This window comes from Mustela nivalis (assembly GCF_964662115.1).
Source record: "Mustela nivalis genome assembly, chromosome: 17".
Lineage (NCBI taxonomy): Eukaryota > Metazoa > Chordata > Mammalia > Carnivora > Mustelidae > Mustela > Mustela nivalis.
This window is the reverse complement of record NC_139036.1, coordinates 39162916-39182605: the sequence shown is the minus strand read 5'-3', so window position 1 is coordinate 39182605 and position 19690 is coordinate 39162916. Positions and strand designations below refer to the sequence as shown.

The following is a 19690-nucleotide window of genomic DNA, read 5'->3' as shown; positions in this document are numbered from 1 at the left end:
CCCGTAGTCCTTCAGCAGACACCTTTCCAGTCGCCTCTCGGTGTTACAATGCCCTCTCCGTTCATTCCTCTTAACCCAGTACAGTCCCTGCCTGGCCCTAGGTCAGGGGTGCAGGAAAGCCCCCTCTCCCCAGCAGTTCTCCTTCCCCAGGGCGCTTTGCAGAAACGGCTGCACACAGTTTAACTTTCACAGCCTCGGTGCGCAACCTCGGTAAAATGGGGGATAGCGTCGCTTGGTCCACAGGAATTCAGGGAACCAGTTTGCGTGCAGCGCCGGGCCTTCCCATTCCAGTCTCTGCATAACTGGAATTGCAGGGCCTCCGCAGGCGCCACCGGGTTGCTAGGAAGCTAATTTGCCCCTTCCGACCTTGCGGTCCGATTAGAAGCAGTGGATGGTGCCGGGCACTGGATGAAGCCGCGTATTTGCCAAAGTATTCCTGGAGAACTTCTCGTTTCCCGTCGCTACCCTGGCCCTGAACTCTATAGCAGTTAATTGCATATTCTTTTTTTCCCTGTCGGAGTTGCCTTGTTGCATTATTTCCTGGAATGAGTTATGTACGCAGCGCTTACAATGTATTTGTTTACATAACTCTATCTTTATCATTTTCTCTAATTACAGAAGTAATCATACCCATTATAAATAACCAATCTTAGAGAGTTTATAATGTAGGACGTGATAACCCGCAGGGACAGCGTCCATTAAAATCCGAGGCTCGCTGCACTCTTACTGTAGCAGCTGGCAGAAGCTCGTCAGCCCACGCTGGCGCGGAACTCGCAGGGCGGGTCAAGCGTGCTGGTTGCTAGGGCAACGCCCTGTTATGAGCGTTGGGGGTCTGGGAGGATCTTGGGAACAGGGTTTGGTTCCGCCCTGGAGGCGGAGTTAGTCAGGGGAGTAGGACCCGGAGGGGGCGCATTTCCTTCCTTTCCCTCCAGGTGGCGCTGTAGGATCGCGGATGCGGTCCTGGGGCGGGACTCCCCGCGGAAAATTGTGCCAGAGAGGGGCGGGAGCGGGGCGGAGCGTGGAAAGGTATCGAGGGAAACGAGCTGTTCCGGGACCGACCGTTACACGGTCTAGGGGACTGCCGTACAGGGTCGCGGGGACGCGTCGGGGAAAGAAAGGGAGAAACGGGAGGTTCTGGTACAGGGAGCAAGAAGGGGAGTTACGTCGCCGAGGAAGTCGCTCCATCCTTCCTGTTTGCCCCTGGCACCCCCTACCCTTCTCTCCCCTCCCTGCAGACCTCCACTCTTCACCCACACCCTCTGGAACGCACTGGGTGCTCTGGACACACATGCACGGTGGGGCTGGCCCATGCTTCCTCGCCGCCAGTATCGGGCCCAACCATGGCAAGCTCGCAGGGCTCTGGTGCCCAGGACGTCTACTAGCAGAGGAATTCCGCGGCGCCGGCCATGCCAAGAAAAACGGGCGTGCTGTTCCTCAGTTTGTCCAGAGGAAGCCTTCCGCCCTTCCCTTTTGGAAGCTGGGAGTGGAAAAAGTGATTCAAAGAATTCCCAGTAGGGTCACCATGTGTGTACCATCTTTTCCTCTCTTCCCCGGAGGTTTGTACCGCTTAGGAGTACCCTCTTTTGTCTCCTTTTCCCCGAATGTGCGCCATTTCAGCCATTATTACTTTTTTACCATGTCCCGCAATCATACCTAGCCCTTCCCATCACATAGGGGGCCCCGTGGTATCAGTATCACACCCCCTCACGATGATAAATCGTCCCCTTCTCTTGATCCCCTCCCCCAACACGTGACCACAGGGCTAGCCCTGGACACCTTGGTCCTGGGCCTCCTGAAGATGAGCCGCGGACAGTGCAAGAGCCCTCATCAGAACTTACACAACACTTCCCAGGCCAGCAGAGAAGGAGACCATTGGCAGGAGACAAAGCAGGTTTATTAGGGTTCTGGGGCCAGGGATGCCTAAGGTCTGAGTTAAGGCAGCTCAGCTGGTTCTCATGGCCCAAGGGGCAGGCCAGGGCAGTGAGAAGGGGTGAGTCAGTGCTGAAGCCCAATCTTTGCATCTCAGAGTCCCTGGCCAGAGTCCTCAGGAGTCAGTTCTGGGAGGGCTTAGGAATACAGAAGGATCTCTCCTGTTCCCTGGGGTCTTTGAGCTTTTGCCAGGATTGCGGAAATGCTCTGGGGGCAGGGAGACCTGAATGCACAGCCTTCATTTCAGTAACGACCATTTAATTTGCTCCTTGGCAGACTGAAGAACCTGGGGGATAGGGAATAAGGTTGAAAGAAACCGGGGGGGGGGGGGGGAGCGGTGGATACCAAGTGCCCTAACACGGTAGTGATGCGGAGGTCTACAAGCCCTTCTCTAAGTGTCCCTGCAACATTCCGTCACTAGGTGGCAGCAGCTCATCTGTGGTTGGCTTGAGTGGCGCCAGGCCCGCAAAACAGCAGTCCAAACTGGCTGCAGCCAGCTCCCAGCTCAGGCCCCAGCCTGCCCCACCGGCCACAGTTCCCCAGGCGGCAGCCAGGGGTGTGGCCGCAAGCCTGGTCTCTGCCAGGCCGTGCCACTGGAGCGTCCGCCCACAGTGCCACGTCTAGGCAGAGACTAGGCCCAGGCCGGTCACTGCCTGTGCCCAGACTCCTCAGCAACCCCCTAGCTGTGGCCGGGGCTGGCAGCATGTCCCCAACACCCCACCCCAGCCCGCTGCTGATGTGGCACAGCTGGCCAAAGGGGGCTGGCCCAGTGCTGCCACAGGACACCTGCTTTCAGATGCGTTCATTCTCCAGTTCTGCTGAGGACTTCAACAAATGCATACAACTGTGCACACACAATGCCCAGATGGTGGGAACCCAGGTCTGTCCCTCAGATCACCTCTCTGGCCATCAGGCTTCATTGCCCTCAGAAAAAGTCCCAGCCCACGCTGTTATGTCTCTCACTCCTGCACAGTCTCCCTCCTCTCTCAAGGGCTGCCTGGCCCTGGGTTTCTCCAGCTTTTCCCAGCCAGAAACCTAACTTTCCCTTCCTTTCATCTCCCGTTCACTACCTACAACTTCCTTGGTTCTTCCTCAAGAATTCATTCCCCCTTTGGAAAAAATAGGAGCTGGCTTCTCCTAGTAATGCTGTGAAGAGTGTCCTGCCCTTCATGAGAGGCCCAGAGAGGCTGAGTAACTCGCTGTAGGTCACACAGCTTGCAGGCGGCAGGGTGAAACAGACATCCTGGGACAACTCATTCCAGCACCTGTGTTCCTAACTGTTCTGTTCATTGTTCTTCAGCCTCTTTCTGACCTGAAAACTGCCACATGGCTGCCTTCATCCCAGCAAGGTCTAAGGAGGCACGTGGTGGCGGGGGGGGGAACTGGGAGGAGGGAGAAGCAGGGTGAGCAGCAAGGGTAGGAAAGGAAGTGGGCACCACACCTGGGGCTCCACGCAGGATGGCTTGGGTCGTGGGATGGCTTGGGTCCCGTCCCCTGCCTTAGCTGTCACAGCAGGAGGGAGTTAGTGCACTGAGGCAGGAAGGTCCATAAAAGCAGGATTAGTCTGGGCAGAGAGACCTGTGGGCAGACAGAATGGAGGTCAAGCAGTGGGCCTGACAAGCAGGAAGTTTGCACAGCTGGGGAACCAGTCAGGCCACAGGTCCAGGAATCTGCCCCACCCCCAGCTTCACCCCTGCCACACATGCCTCCCAGACTGGACCATGCAGGAGACTGGCAGGGATGGGCTTCCCCACAGCCAGGTCATTCAGGGGCAAAGGGCAAGGTGCAAGTGGTGAGTGGAGACAGTTAGGGGGTCCCTTAACAACTCCAGCAGGAACCCTAAGCAGCATGGGGTGAGAGGTTAGAGAAAAACTATTTGGTATCCTTTCTGGGTTTGGGGGAGCATTAGGTGCCTCAGTCCCCAGAATGTTTTGGGGGACAAGGCACACCAGTCATCAGGGTGGCAGCTCACCCCAGGGTTTCAACCCAACTACGCCAAGCCAGGAGATGAGGCGGGCTGCTGGTGAGGGACCCAGCACTTACGAATCCCCAGTCTGCGCCATGACTCTCCAGGAGACGGCCTGTCACTGTCCCATCCCTTCTCTCCTGCACCCCTGACTTCTCAACCTCGACGGCTCCCCTTGGTCCCTCTGGGAGGCTCCGCTCTCCTCCCTCTAGCCCACTTCCGGCCAAGGCAGATGCAGGGGGCCTTACCTGGGCCACACTCTGTTCGCTCAAGCTGCCGTCATCTGCCTGCAGGGAAGCAGTGTCCGAGGGCGGTCAGCCCAGAGGAGGGGTTCGGGTGAAGCAAGCAAGGTGAAAGAAAGGGGCTTTGGCGGGGGAGTGAGGGGATGCAGTGGGGGGGGGACCCCGAATACACCTGACTGATGAATGGGAGCCTTGTAGCTGGCCACTTGGAAGCCAGGCCCCTGGGGCCCGTCGCTGGGCTCACAGAGAGCAAAGGCACGAAGGGGAACAAAGATGGGAGAAAAGGTTTCATCCAGACATGAGAACCCAAACTAGGCAGGGAGGGTCTTTCTGTACCCCTACTCTCCAAACTCAAGGCCAAGTTTGGTGTCTCTTGGAGAATTTCTCCCTTTCCCTACTCTGTACTTCCCACTGGGGAGGATGGTGAGGTACTTGGTGATTCTACAGGGGGAGAGAGGTCACGAGATCTCTTTTCCTAACTGCCACCCCCGCAGGTGTATCGACCCAGTACTTGCTTCTGCTAGAGGAGCTCGGGTTCCTAGTCTCCTGGCCCTGGCATCGCCTGCACAAGGAGGACAGGAGGCAGGGAGGGTGGAAAGGGCAGCCCAGCGACACGGGAGTCAGGGACCCGCCGGAAGACTCTTACCCTAAAATTCACTTTCTGGATCACTTGCTGGGGGTCGCTCTCCAGAATCACGCTACAAGATGAGACAGAAACCAGGATGACAATGACATGACTCCTCCCTCTGCGGACTCTCCCTGCCAGGCACCCCTCCCTCCCTTACTCTCCGGCAGCTGCCCCTTCCAGGTACCTTCCCACCGACATTCCTCAGCTTTGATCCCTCTATGCCTCAAACCTGATGGTCACAAAGCTTTGAAATGGGGTGTCCCTGGTCAAAAGCTTCTAGTCCAGTCTAGAATGATCAGAGCATCAAAAGCAGAGACTGAAAAGCTCTGAGTTCTTGAAAGTGCCCTTCACCTTCTGGATCTGGGGATGGATGCTGATGCGGCGAAGAGAGGGAGCGCCCGTGGGGACCCCATCCGGTTTCACTAGTATTCTATGCCCCGGGGTCACGCCGCACAGGAGAAGAGGACACTTAAAATCAGAATCTATCTCCCCTTTTGATAGACCCAAGGATCAAGGCTTTTTTTGGCTATCCCGCCGTCTTTCGCCACACAGTGGGGGTGCAGGGGAGCTTCTGTGGGTATGAGCAGGGGTGTGGGTGTGAGGGCTGGTCACTGCAGGTGGGACCACGGTGGGGGATTGACTGGATGGTCCTCTTCACCCCAGGATGCTCCTCTAGGGCAGATGCCAAGTTTTGCTTTCATGCAAAAAAAAACCTCCCCTGGTCTCAGGGGAGTGACCAGGTCTCTCTTTCAGGCTCCATCACTGGACACCCGGCACCCCTTCACCAGAGAGCCTTTCGTCCATAAAGACAGGAACATCCCAAGCCAGGGTTCCCATCCAGGCACTGTCTCAAACGACACTGCCGCCATTTTCCTCAGAGGGAAACTGAGCTCCTCTGGGGGCAGAGACCTGGAGGCACATAAAGCTTACATCTGCCCTTGCACAGACTCATCCAAGGCCTTCATTTTGTATTTATAATAGTGTGTGTGTGTGTGTGTGTATGCACACGTTCCTTAAAGAGGTTCCACAAAATTGTATACACTTCGGGTCCCACCAAGGCTGGTCTTACCCCACTGGCTTTGGGGTTCAGGCAGTTAGCACAAGGCCTTGCCACAACAGGCAGTGGGGGTGGGAAGGAGGAGGGAGGGGGGAAAGAGGGAGAGAGAAGAAAGGGAGGAGAGAGGGAGGAGGGAAGGAGCACGTGGTGCCCCATCTCCCAGAGTGCACAGTGTCGTGGGAAGAGCACAATTTCGGGAACCATGCACCTGGCGTTCGATCTTGGCCCCCTGGCAACCGAGACCTTAGACAGGTCACTTGAATCACTGGAGGGGTGAGCTTCACCTGCTTTGCCTCATTTCATCCCCATACCTGCTAAGGTTGTCCCCTTAACCCCACTGGAAAGATAAGGAAAGGTCATGAATCTGGTTGATCTAAGTAGGGATGGAGCTCTAAGAGAGGGTGTGTGTGTGTGTGTGTGTGTGTGTGTGTAGGTAGGTAGTAGGGAGCTGAATGGAGATCTCCCAGGAAGGGGCAAGGGCCTGTGCTGCCCCTTCCTCCTGGGCACCGGAGATCAAATCATTCCCCCAAACCCTGCCTGTTCAACCACTGGCCATCATTTGACCTACTTTCTGGTTTGCTTGACTTTGGCTCATGCTGAAATCAACCTCCATCCTCATAAGCGGGGTGGGGGAAAGGCGGGAGGGGTTGGCCAGAGAGCCAACAATGTGCTTGGTACCATCTAGAGCTGATGACCCTCAAAGGCACCTCCCGCTGTGAGTGTCCCAGAGTCGCCCCTCTTCTCCCCGCCCGCTCCTCACCCGCCATCCACAATCTCGTCCAGCACCAAGAAGGCCCCGTCCATGTTCTCCAGCAACCAGCGCTTCTCCACGTTCTTCCTGAAGGCAGACACAGCTCCTGGACCTCTCCGTGGCCAGGAGGAGCTGGGTTTCTGCCGAGGTGAGGCAGACCCACCTCTCTCCACCCCTCCCCCTCTCCCCAACCTCCAACAATCACGTGGGAAGGAGAATGTCAAGGGCAGTGAGGGCAGTGCCTATGCAAGGGATTCCCGAGCTTGGGTCCCCGCTTTGCCCCAACCTCCCACACTCCCACACCCCCACATTGACGCTGCACCCACCAAGTGAGCCCTAATGCATTTCATAGCTACATTAGCTGCCACAGCTGAACTATAGCTAATTGTCTCAACTGTAGACATTTATTTTTGGTTTATCCTCGTTTGGCTTAACCAGACCATGTTCACTGGGACAGATACCAGGTAACTGAATGGGGGTGCAGTGAAAACCATGCTGAGCTTCAAGTCCAAAAAGCTCTGAGTTTGAGTCTCTGTCATGATACAAACAGACTGTAAACCCAGGCAAATCGCCTAACTTCTCTGGACCTCATTTTTTGGCCAGACCCTCATGTGGCTCGGCTCTGAGTGAACCACGGTGGTCCAGTAAAGGGCAGGGGCCTTGGAAGAGGCAGCTCTGGCTCCAGTCTTAGTCTTTTGGGGACTTCAGAGGGGGAAACAGAGGAAGGGTCCTGCATCTGTGATGTATCAAGGCCTGCAGGGGAGGGGGGCCTTGGAGGGCAGAGGACCTCACTCACCTTAACACGTGGCTCAGGGACTCAAACAGACAGGTGAGAACGGACATAAGCATCAGCTGAGCATAGGTGGACAGGGGAAGAGGAAAAGAGAACTTGAGGTCGAGGAGGCCCAAAGGAGCATTTGACGCCTACACAGGTAGGCGTCAAATGCTCTTCCCTTTTCAAAGAAAACAGGGCATTTTCAAAGAAAATGCTTCTTCCCTTTTCAAAGAAAACAGGGCTGGAGACTGACTGCAGCTTGACCCCAGGATGCCTCCCCATGCATGGGCTGAGAAGCACTGGGGTGCCCCACTGTGGGACATTAATTGTATCCTTCCCTGGTGATATACAAGGAAGAAACCAAGGCTCCTGCCCAGGACTTCATTTCTGGTCCCCAAGGAACCTAAGAGACATCATCATATGTCCCATCCCACAAAGAATCACTCTGGCTGCTCCCCAGCTCCCAGGGCCTAGAAAGAGGGGTACCCATGATAACCCAAATTCTACCCCAGAATCTAAGCTACGGGCAGACCCTCTTTGTCACCCCAACCTCCTGAATTCACCTCATTCTCGTGAGAGGAGCCCACCACATACAGGAAGAGATCAATGCTGTTCTTGTAGACGATGGTCATGCCCCCGAAAAATGCAATCTCACCTAGAAATGGAAGGGGCTTTCAGGTGTGGCCCCCTCTGCCGGGCCCCTCCTCCTGATCTCCAGCTCTGCTTCTCTCCCCAGCCTTGTCCCTCTTCACTTTGCAAGGAACCCTTGAAAAGACTAGCACTAGAGACACCCCCATTAGACTACTCTGTGTCTAGTGACTGTCTCATGTGGAGAAGCCAACAAATCCTGTGCAGGGTCAACCTTTGGTCCCCCTCCCACCATGTCCTTGTCCAGGCAATTCCTTGTCCAGGCTGGTGGGGGACACACAATGCAGTAATGCAGTTGGCCTCTTCTGCTGAGAGAGAGTTCTAGGTGGGTTTGGGAGGTGGGACAGGGGGTGAGAGAGAGAGATGGGGAGTGAAGGCGTCCCAGAGGAAAGGAGAGGAGAAGAAGTGGGAGGGAAAGGAAGAAAAGGGGATGGCTTGTGGGTACGAGTGGCCAACAGGGACATATGTGTCCAGATGGGGAGGACGGCGATGTGCATTGGAGAGTTTTGGACAAGGAAGAGGCGGACACTTACTGTCAGTCCGGCTGGTCTTGTTGAAGACATTTTTCTCGAAGGCCATCTGCTCCTTCAAGGAGGGGAATGTATCATCATAATACTATGAGAAAGGGAAGGGGAAGGGGTGATCGCTTTTCCACAGAGCCTGGCTCCTCCCTGGGTGGGAGGCGCTGGGCCAAGCACAGACCTGTCCCCTGCTTGTTGCCCTTTAGGCCTGTGTGCTCACTCTTTCCCCATAAACACACATTTTAAGTGAAGAAAGTCATCAAAAGTCGAGGAATTTTAATTCCTGCTTTTGGAGTCCTCTCCTGATTTCCTGGTGGTTTTTGTACATTTGGCAGATGTCCATGAGCTAAGGACGAGGGTGCTCAGTGGGTCACCCTTGCTATAGGAACCCAAGTCTACAGGAAAGAGGGCAGAGCCGGGGGTCCCTTATCCCAACAGTAACAACAACAGCGGCTCCTTTTATCCCCATTATACTGATGATCTCTTCCTCCTATTATCCCCATTATACTGATGAGGATGAGAAGGCGTGAAGCAGTCAGGTAACTTCCCCGACATCTCACAGTAGTAAGGGGCACAGCCAAGGATTGTCTGACCTCAGACAGGGTCGTGGTGATGAAGACTATATGGATCCACCTAACTAGATGGATGCTTTGGGGTTGATGAGCCTCTTTCTCTGACTCAGTATCTTCAACTGAACATGGATGGGTCCTGCTGAGCAGAAGCCCTGGAGCCTTGGGCATGGCTGATCTGCGTCTGATATCTGCTGGAGGAGAGTGTGACGGGCTCAGCTTCCAATTTTCCGGATGTGGGTTTTGCCACTCAGTACCCCATCTGCAGGCAAATCAGTGGCCTCCCTGCGGGCCCGCTGCTGTGTGAACAAGCTCATTTGGATATCAGCAAGACAAAAAGTTTCAGTCCCCCCAAAACCAACAAGCCTAGAATGCATTTCATAGCTCATTTAGATGCCAGAGTCCTACTGTAGTTAATTGTGTCGGCCATAGACATTTCTTTCTGATTATTCTAGTCTGGTTTACCCAGGTCACGTGGGACAGTGGGACAGACGACACCAGACACCTGAAGAGTTGGTACAGTAAAAATCACGCTCCTGAGCTTCAAGACGACATACCTGAGTCCAGATCCGTGTTTTGATAGTAACACTTGTGGCCTCAGGCAACTCAGCTAGCTTCTCTATACCGTTTCTTTCATTTGTGAAGGGAGACAGTTGGATCATATAGTCTCTAAGATCTTATCTGGTTCTAAATTCTCAGACTCCTCAGACTAAATCCTGAGTGGTTTCCCAAACCGTAGAAGATAGGTGCAGGTTGCTTATATAGAATGTGGGGACTAAGGCTCCTGGGTCCCAGGCCTGACACTCCCCTGACCCCTCCGGAGGTCCCTTCTGGGCCCAAGATCCGGGGCAGTGGAAAGACTGATGAGAAGACATTTCTGGGAATGTGAGTAGAAACAGAGGGGCTACACTCCCCTTGCCAGGAGCCAGCCATGGGACAAGGCAGGAGGATGGACAGAATGACCTTTAGAGAGGTCTAAGCTGAGTTGCTCTGAGTCACAGAGCCCACAGTGGGGTCTCCCGTGAGACAAGAGAGTCACCTGGGTGGGGACTTCTGTTCTTGGGACTGTAGCAGTGTCCTCAGGGCTTTCCGGTGAGGGTGGGAGCTTACCTTGGCCAGGAGGCGGTGTCCGTCATTATCTAGTATGAAAACAGCCTTGACGGTGTAGAGGGAAGGTTCCTGCAACTGACACCAGGGGAGAGCTCCGTTGGCTCCTGACTAAAGGCAGACACCCTGCCATTGGCTCTATGGCATGTACTGGCCCCAGGAGGTCATCCTCAGGGTCCAGCGACCCCAAAGGTCCACAGCTGGTTCTGGCCCAACCCTGTGCTGTGCGGGCCCACTCCGGTGCCTGCTTCACTCCCAGGCAGATGTTGCACTGCAGGCCCCGGGTGGGCACTGTGCCCATTGGGTGCAGAAGGTCCGTCCGGGCCCAAGTTCTGTCATGCACTGACTGCTCCAGAGCCCGAGTCGGAGTGTATCACAGAACCTGGGCCGGGGGGACAGCGGCGCTGAGCCTCCTCCTTCCAGCGGCCCCTGGACCGAGGCTGGACCCGCGCTCTCAGCGCGCCCCCAGCCCCCTGGCCCCGGGGAGAGGGTGCTCCAGAAGCCCCGCACGTCAGCCCACCTTCCCCTGGGAGCTCGAGTCCCGGCGGCCCCGCCACTCCTCACCCCTACCAGCGGAACCCCGGTCCACCCCCACCCCCCCGCACGAGCCGTGCCCATCACCGCTTCGAACTGATCTAGAACTTCAGTCCCACGCGCACTCGGGCCCGGCCTCCTCGCGGGTCCGCGCCCGGAGAACTTTTTCTCCCCTGCCCTGGCCCCGGACCCCCTCCCCGGGCGGTCGGCGAGGGCCCCAAGTTCCCGGGCGCGGGCGAGCGAGTCGTGAGTTGGCGGCCCGCCCCCCCCCCCCAACCCCTCCGCTCCCGCACTCTGGCTCCCGCCGCCCGGGACCCCGGCGCCCTCCCGCTCCGTACCCGCAGCCCCGCCGGCTCCCCGGCTCGGCCGGGCGGCGCCGGGCCCCCGGCCTGGGCCGCCGCGGCCCCCTCCCCCGGGTGCGGACGTGGCCAGGCCTCCGGCCGCTGCATTCCGCCCGCCGCCTCGCGCTGACAGCGCCGCCCGCCGCCCCGCCTCCGCCCGCCGGGCCGGCCCGCCCTGCCCGCCGGGCCGCCCCCCGGAGGCCGCCGCCCGTGTCGTGCCCGCGGCCGCAGGCCTAGCGTCCCCCACCCCACCCCCGCCCCGCCGTGCGTGTCTTCCCTTCTCCCGGTGGCCCCTTCCTGCCTCTCGCCCTCCCCGCCCTCGCTTCCCGCCCACTCCGCCCTGCGCTCGGCAGACCGGCTCTCCTTCCCCGGCTGCTCCTTCCCCGGCTGCTCCTTCCCCTCTCGCCTTCTCCACGGTTCCACCGAGTCCCGAGCTCTCCGAATCCTGAATCCTCTCGCTGTCCCGGGACCGGCCCTGCTTTACCCTGCCGCCTCCCCGCCCCTGGGGCCGGTGCGTTTGGTTTGCTGCGGGGTCCGCAGGCTGTCCTGGGGCCAGCAGGGACCGCACGCCAAGCCCAGTTTTGCGTCTTGACTCCTGGGTAGATTTCTCGGGGACAAAATATCTCTCGCCATCCCTCGGGTCTCAGAGACCGGTTTGGGGAGTGAGAGCAGACAAGAACAGTTCTGGGGAGACCCCTCTGGGCAAAAAAGTTCCTCCCCTGCTCAGGAAGCGAGCCATGGCCCAGAGACAGCTCTGTGTCCCAAGACACAGAGAGGACAATCTAGGGCAGGGCAGATGCCCAGCAGCACAAAGGCCTCATGGCTTCTTTGGTCGAAGTCTACCCGAGTCCACACTTCCATTTCAGGAGACCCCCGCATTTTTAAAAAGTATTTTATTTATTTATTTGACAGAGAGAGACAGCCAGAGAGGGAACACAAACATGGGGGAGAGAGAGAGGGAGAAGTATGGAGCCCCATGCGGGGCTAGATCTCAGGACCCTGGGATCATGACCTGAGCCTAAGGCACACACTTAAGGACTGAACCACCCAGGTATCTCTCATTTCAGGAGACTTTCTAAGGCTATGGGAGATTCTAACTGGGAAGGTACAAAGTGAACCGGGACTTACCCATTTGCCCATAACAACACCAGGAGTGTATTTTGCATTTAAACTGTTACAGCCATTAGTTAATATAGCCCACACCGGTGAGGTAGGTACCATCACCCACATTTTTTTTTAATTTTATTTATTTATCAGAGAGAGAGAGGGAGAGAGCGAGCACAGGCAGGCAGAGAAGCCGCAGAGGCGGAGGGAGAAGCAGGCTCCCAGCCGAGCAAGGAGCCCGATGTGGGACTCGATCCCAGGACGCTGGGATCATGACCCCAGCCGAAGGCAGCCACCCAACCAACTGAGCCACCCGGGCGTCCCGCCATCACCCACATTTTAAGGGGTGGGGAGATTCAGAGTTTGTGTGACCATATCAGGATGGTACAGCTCAGGGCACCTAGGTGGCTCAGTGGGTTAAAGCCTCTGACTTCGGCTCAGGTCGTGATCCCAGGGTCCTGGGATGGAGCTCCGCATAGGCATCTGGCTCTCTGCTCAGCAGGGAGCCTGCTTCCTCCTCAGTCTCTCCTCCTGCCTCTTTGCCCACTTGTGATCTTTGTCAAATAAATAAAATCTTAAAAAAAAAAAAAAGGATAATAGTTAATAAAGACTGTAGTTGAATGGGGGAGGGGAGCCCATTTCAGGCTCAATATGGCTCTTTCCTTCTCCTCCTCAAGGCCTGTGTACTGCACTCACTCGTCCACCTGACTGCTGAGGGGTCTCTTCCATTGCTGACGAAGGTCTTCTAGCTCTTCGAGGGTCAACTTCATCCCCACCCGACCTAACTTAATAAGTCTCTCCTGTCACATTCTTTTTTTTTTTTTTTAAGATTTTATTTATTTATTTGACAGAGAGGAGGAAGCAGGCTCCCTGCTGAGCAGAGAGCCCGATGCAGGACTCGATCCCAGGACCCTGAGATCATGACCTGAGCCGAAGGCAGCGGCCTAACCCACTGAGCCACACAGGCACCCTCCTGTCACATTCTTTGTGTCAGCTCTCTACTTCTTTCTTTCTTTCTTTCTTTTTTAAATAATTTATTTATTTGACAGAGATCTCAAGTAGGCAGAGAGGCAGGCAGAGAGAGAGGAGGAAGCAGGCTCTCCGCTGAGCAGAGAGCCCGATGTGGGGCTCGATCCCAGGACCCTGGGATCATGACCTGAGCCTAAGGCAGAGGCTTAACCCACTGCGCCACCCAGGCACACCACTTCTATTTTTTTTTTTTTTTTTAAGATTTTATTTGCTTGTGAGAGAGAGAGAGCACAAACGGGGAATGGCAGGCAGAGAAGCAGTCTCCCGAATGAGCAAGGAGCCTGACGTGGGACTTGATCCCACAATCCTGGGATCATGACCTGAGCTGAAAGCAGATGCTTCACGACTGAGCCACCCAGGCATCCCCAGAATACCTATTTTAAACAAAGAATAATAAAAACGTGTTTGTGAACGAAATTGTATCTGCTATACAAATATTTATTGAATGCTTACTTTCCAATTCACGGGAATACAATAGTAGACAAAATCAAATCTTTGCTTTCATGGAACTTATATTCAAGTGTTTTGGCGCGTGTGCACGCATTTCTGTGCAAATAAGCCATAAGATGGGTATTGTGTGAGTTGCTGATAAATGCTATGAAGGAAAAAGATTAGGAATGTGAGGGGTTGGGGAACACAGAGCAGAATGCCATTTTTGTTAGGGTCGCTTGAGAAAAGCTTCAGGAAGGTGACATTTGAACAAAGCCGAAAAAGGCAGGGAGCAAGCCACGCAAGCAGCTGAGGAAAACATCTGCCTGAACTCTTTCTGTGATGATTTAGAGGACACATCTGAATCTTCCTTGCAGGCTGTCAGCGTTTTACCAGTGAACACGGATCAACACGATTTGGCACAATGGAGGGGAAAGAGGCCGTATTTTATTTGTTTGGATTCTGATCATCAGAAGTTCTGTCATCGGTCATGCTGGCTCGGTATGTAAAAAAAAAGTATTGATTTGATTATTTCGATGCCTTCAGATTTTTGTCAGCTAAATTCACTTTTAGCTCATATTTACAAGGATGGATCAAAAAGCCTTCCTAGACTCTGGCCTATGGTACCCACAGTGGGAGAGGGTCAGCTTGCAGAAGAAGGGAGGGAGGAAGACCTGGGTGGACAGGAGACTTGGGGAACCCGCGTGGCTCCACAGGGGAGCTGGGTGGGGGAGCTGGTTACAGGAGGGTGGATGAGAAGCCACTGGATTGGGGCGTGGGGGCTGGGATGAGAGAGAAGGCCCTGGAAGGAAGCACAGGAACCACAAAATCCTCCCCACTACCACCTCTCCCACCGTGGTTGTTGCTACAGTTCTAATCACTGGGATCTCTTTACATGCTGTGGCGAAAAAGTAAATTCAGACACCTCAAGGTAACTTTTCCAGAAAGAGATTCTCCCCAGGGATGGTTCCTCCTCTACAGTCCCTCAGCAGAGAGCTCAGGACTCATTCTCTTCTCTGGGCCCCCAGCCGAGGGTGCCCCTTTAATGGGGTTCTACGTAAAAATACCGGCTCAGTGATTGCAGTGACAGGACAACATCTTCTCCACAGGACTGTCCCAAGAGGACGTCACAGCGAAAGCCTGGCAGCACCTAAGAAGTGTACCTTCTTAGCACCTAAGAATCTTCAGATGAGAAGGCTCCCTGGAAGGCGGAAGCCAAAGCTGTGTTCAGAAAGAATGCAGCCCTCTGCTCCCTTGGGGGTGGGTTCGTGGGGGTGAGGGGTAGGGGTGAGGGGCTGTACGCATCTCCAGCCGGTTGGGGTCTGCAGAGTAGCTGGACCTTGAATTGGTTCTGAAAACTGTACACGGGTCTCTGTCCTTGTGAGGCTCCGGGAGGCTAGTGATTCACATGGGTTCCCCTCTGGGCCCTGGTAGGTCTTAGAGGTGAAACCATTCTGTTTCCTCTGACTCACTCTCCTGCTGCCACATTTCTGTGCTGTCCTAGGATTTGGGCATCTGTTCTTGTGTGACAAGAAGAAACAGCTCCCTTGGGTAACAGCCTCTCTCTCTCTCTCTTTTTCTCTCTCCCTCTCTCTCTCCATCTTGCTATAATGTCAAGAGGGGGAGGTGTGTGTGTGGAATGCGAAGTGTGGATGTGTGTGCTTGTGGCATCCACCAGGGAGAAAATGGAAGCTTCCATGCTCTGTCTGCAGGATGAGTCTCCATTGACTGTCCTAAGGACAGCGCTCATTTCTCTAAGCGTTTGGCTTTCTCTGGGATAATAAGGTTGTAGGGTGGGGAGAGAGAGAGCTGGGCAAGAAAGGAGCCTTGTGCTCAGGTCTACCCAGGCACAGGTGGCTTTGTACACAGGCTCTGATTTTTTTTTTTTCCCAGTAGGTTGCAGGTCCAATATGGCCTTGAACTCGTGACCCTGAAATCAAGCATTACTTACTCTACCAAATGAGCCAGCCAGGTGCCCCACTGGTTCTGATTTTTAAACCTTGTGAACCTGTATCTTGTTATCTCCATTTAGCTCAGGAGGGCCCAACAAATAAGTGGGAGAGCCAGATTTTTGAACCCAGCTCTGAGTCCAAAACACCCACGCTTCCCACCTCACCATGGCACCTCCCTCAAAATTACCCAACATGGTTGGGCATTCTGTACGTGAGACGTACAGAATGGCTGAACTCAGCTTCATAAATTGTTAGCAAGATATGAATGAACAATGAGGTGTTTTCATTGGATAGTTCAAGGCAGAGGGCATTCCAGGACGGAGAAAGACTGTATCCTAAAATCAGGTGATGATTCTAGTCTGCGCTTACGCATTACCACTGCTATTCTCTTTTTACCCAATTTGAATTCTTGCTCCAGGCTAGCTATCCTCTACTTTGACTGCACATAAGAATCACCTGAGGAGCATTTTACAAAATCCTGATGCCCAGGGCTGCTCTGGGAGACTCTGACTTAATTAGTTGGGGGTGGGACCTGGGCATGGATAATTTTTACAAGCCCCCCAGGTGATTCTAATGTGCAGCCAGGGTTGAGAAGCAATCTTCTAAGACAGCCGAGGTGCAGGGGTGCGCAGGGAAGAGGCTGGCTTGTGGAGGAGCTTTACCTCTTTTGAGGGTTTAATGGTAACAAGCTTGCTAATGATGTTTACCATGTAAGAAAGGAGGCCAGATGTCTGGATTAGCAGGATAACTAATTGATTTCCTTGCAAGACATGCTAACATTTAGTATGGACAGGATGTAATCCTAGAATCTCTCAGAAGGGCTGTAAGGAAATCTCACAGTCATCTAATACACTCCCCTGAGTTAGATAGAAGTTGAAGAGTGAGAAATATTTATATAGATTAGCAATATTTTTTAAAAATTTCTTTAAAAGGAAAAATAGGAGCGCCTGGGTGGCTCAGTGGGTTAAGCCTCTGCCTTTGGCTCAGGTCGTGCTCTTGGGGTCCTGGGATCGAGCCCTGCATTGGGCTCGGCTCAGCGGGGAGCCTGCTTCTCCCTCTCTCTCTGCCTGCCTCTCTACTTGTGATCTCTCTGTCAAATGAATAAATAAAATATTTAAAAACGGGGGGGGGGGGCGCCTGGGTGGCTCAGTCGGTTAAGCCTCTGCCTTCAGCTCAGGTCATGATCCCAGACTCCTGGGTTCCAGTCCTGCATCAGGCTCTCTGGAGCCTGCCTTTCTGCCTCCCTGTGATCTCCGTCTTTCAAATAAATAAATAAAACCTTAAAAAAAATAATGAGCAACCAGAATAGCAGAAACACTAGATTTCCCCTTTCCCTGCTATTCCAGAAGAAATCCAGCCCCTTCTTTAAGGGTTTCCTGGCAGATGTCCTCCTCCCAGATGACTGGAGGATGGATGTGTCTGCTGGTGGCAACAGCTTTTTCCATGGAGGAAGCTGGGTCAGCACAGATATAGCCCAGATGAGTAGGGAATCCAGTGTATGGTTAGCTGGCTCTTTGATGACCCTAAGTCCCTGTGCATTAAAACAAACTCTCTTCCTGGCTTCCCACTGCCTTGTCCTTTCCCAAGCGATCTCGAGTCACAAGGGCAAGGCCTGGTTTTACTGACGGCTCCCAGCCTCTCCCTTAGGGAAGGGAGCGCATGTGTTCACTTTTTCCAGTGGTCTTCTCAGTCTGATTTAATAGATATACCAGGACGGATGACACATCAACATGGCATCTTTCTTTTGCTTCTTGGGTAATTGTCCTATTAACAGCTGTCCCAGGCAAAGGAGAGGGAGAGCATGTCAGGGGAAGGAAGGAGGGTGGCATCCTAGGTGAAGGACACGCCCTGCATTTTACATGGTTAATCAGTGGGAAGTAGGTTTGTACCTGCTCAGACTTGATCTGGAATTCTCGACAGAGTGGAAGACAGTGTTTTGATCCCCGCTCCCTGCTATGGAGTACGAACTATCCTGGACAGGCCTACCTGCCTACTGCTGATTGAAACTGTCTCTACATCCTGATTCTCCTCAATCCTTGCAACGGGTGAGCAATTCCTTGTCTTTCCCTCTTCCTTCCCACCCTTTAGTAAGCGCTAAGCAGGACTTGATCTTGTCACTCTTTAACCCAGTTAAACAGTTCCTGATCCACCTCCCACTGAACGCTCAAATAATTAGACACAGTGAAGCACAGTACTAGAAGCTGGCAGGCAAAAGAAAATGAAGGGGACAGTGTGGGCACAAACAAAAGACTTTTCCACACCTCTCCCACCCCTTTTCTAGGGATTAACACAGAGACCTTCCTCTCCTCGGTGCCTGTGCCTCCCTCGACACCCAGGACCCCAGAAAGGAAAGGGAAGGAGAGGATGGGTAGGACTGCTATTCCAACAAATTTTGAGTCATTAAAAGCGACCAAATGATTTTAAGCTTTCCAAGTGACATGACTGTGTCACATGTTAGTTCCCCAGGGTGGCCTTCGACCTACGGCTGCCATTTCATTTCAGTGAATATTTACTTGATTTGACTTCACATTAGTTTTGTGTCCACTGTAAGACTTTTTAATTTTTTTTTAAGATTTTTATTTATGTATGAGAGAGAGAGAGCATGAATGGGGAGGAGGTACAGAGGGAGAGGGAAAAGCAGACTCCCTGCTCAGCAGGGAGCCCCATATAGGACTCCATCCCAGGACTCTGATCATGACCTGAGCTGAAGGCAGATGCTTCATCAACTGAGTCACCCAAGTGCCCCGGACTTTCTTATCCCATGCACTTGGTAACCTGCTATGTGGCTCAAAAGGAACTTGGAAAATACAAGTGGACCCGTCTAAAACACCAGTTTTGTTGGTGCTAAAGTTTCCCATAGGTTGGAGAATCGCCGGGTTCTTTTGTGTGTGTGTGAAAGTTTAAAATTGTTCTGTATTTGCTGGGTCAAACAAACGACACTCTCCTTTTTAAAAATATTTTATTTATTTATTTGACAGACAAGGATCACAAGTAGGCAGAGAGACAGGCGGAGAGAGAGGGGGAAGCAGGCTCCCTGTCAAGCAGAGTCCGATGGGGGGCTCAATTGCAGGACCCTGAGATCATGACCTGAGCTGAAGGCAGAGGCTTTAACCCACTGAGCCACCCAGGCGCCCCAACACCCTCCTATTTTTTCCAAAGTCTTGTATTTAGGCCCTGCAACTTTAGTCTAGCTTTGGTATCATTCAGTTCTATGATTTTTAAATATTTCTTAACCACCTTGTTATATTTTTAGAGTTAACAAAGCACACCTCAGTTTCTCCTCTTATCCAACAGGAGTATTTCCATGGTCTTAATTCCGGGGCTGACTGGTCTCCCATTTCCTTGGTAACATCCCATACCCTTCCAAGACCACACCTTTTCCATGTATTTTCTTTCTTCCATGTAATTTCTGCTTTTAGCAGGACCTTCTAATGACAGGCCTGCCTGCTGGAGTTCTCCTTCAATTACTCAGTATTTATTGTCAACTTTGTTCCTGGCACTGTTCTAGGTTTTGAGGACTCAACAGTTAACGCACAGAATTCTAGCCCTCATGGAGTGTATATTCTAGCATTTACTAGAAGCCAAATAGTAAAACGAGTAAGTAAAACTTGTGCTCTCTGAATCAGTCTTTGAAATGCCTTTAAAAAAAAAAAAAGAAAGAAAAAAGAAATCCCTAACTACGCCAGAAGTTTTTTAAGGCGATGACTGGCCGCTGGTGTACCTTTCTGTATGAATTCTGAAAGTGCTTTATAATCTGTGAACCACCCCAGATTAAGCCTCCCAACTCTCCAAACACGCGAGGACTACATGTTGTTATCTGAAGAGTTAGCAGTTGGCCTTGTCCTTGTTGCACAAGGATTTCGCCCGCTAGATTATGAGAATCTCCCTGGGAGTGATTTCGCCCACTAGATTATGAGAATCTCCCTGGGAGTCAAGAATTTGAGTTGATGCCTCTTAAGTCCCACAGCTGGGAACAAAGTACTAGGAACTTCAATTTAGTGATTGCCTAAAGGTGGTCCTGGGATCAACTGTGTTAAAATTACCCGCGTCATTACTAAGCAGGCAGGTTATCAGGCTGCCACCCCAGGGTTAAGTCAATCACGGTCTC

At 53.3% G+C, this 19690-nt stretch overlaps 1 protein-coding gene across 4 annotated transcripts; it reads right to left on the bottom strand.

Moving 5' to 3' along the window:
- Positions 1-1872: 1872 nt before the first annotated feature.
- Positions 1873-11219, bottom strand: COPZ2 (COPI coat complex subunit zeta 2). 4 transcript variants are annotated; one of them, XR_014305079.1, is made up of 10 exons: positions 11066-11219; positions 10197-10271; positions 8530-8611; positions 7912-8003; positions 7370-7425; positions 6583-6660; positions 4784-4835; positions 4144-4182; positions 3371-3507; positions 1873-2215 (listed from the first exon to the last, which is right to left on the bottom strand). XR_014305079.1 is itself a non-coding variant. In XM_082708394.1 (9 exons), the coding sequence occupies exons 1-9, from the start codon at positions 11174-11176 to the stop codon at positions 2168-2170; spliced, it is 633 nt and encodes a 210-aa protein (XP_082564520.1). In that variant the 5' UTR covers positions 11177-11218; the 3' UTR covers positions 1873-2167. The 4 variants fall into 4 exon arrangements, 2 of the variants coding, with proteins under 2 accessions (XP_082564520.1, XP_082564521.1); XR_014305080.1 differs by having other exon boundaries at positions 8530-8581; XM_082708394.1 differs by lacking the exon at positions 3371-3507 and having other exon boundaries at positions 11066-11218.
- Positions 11220-19690: the final 8471 nt, after the last annotated feature.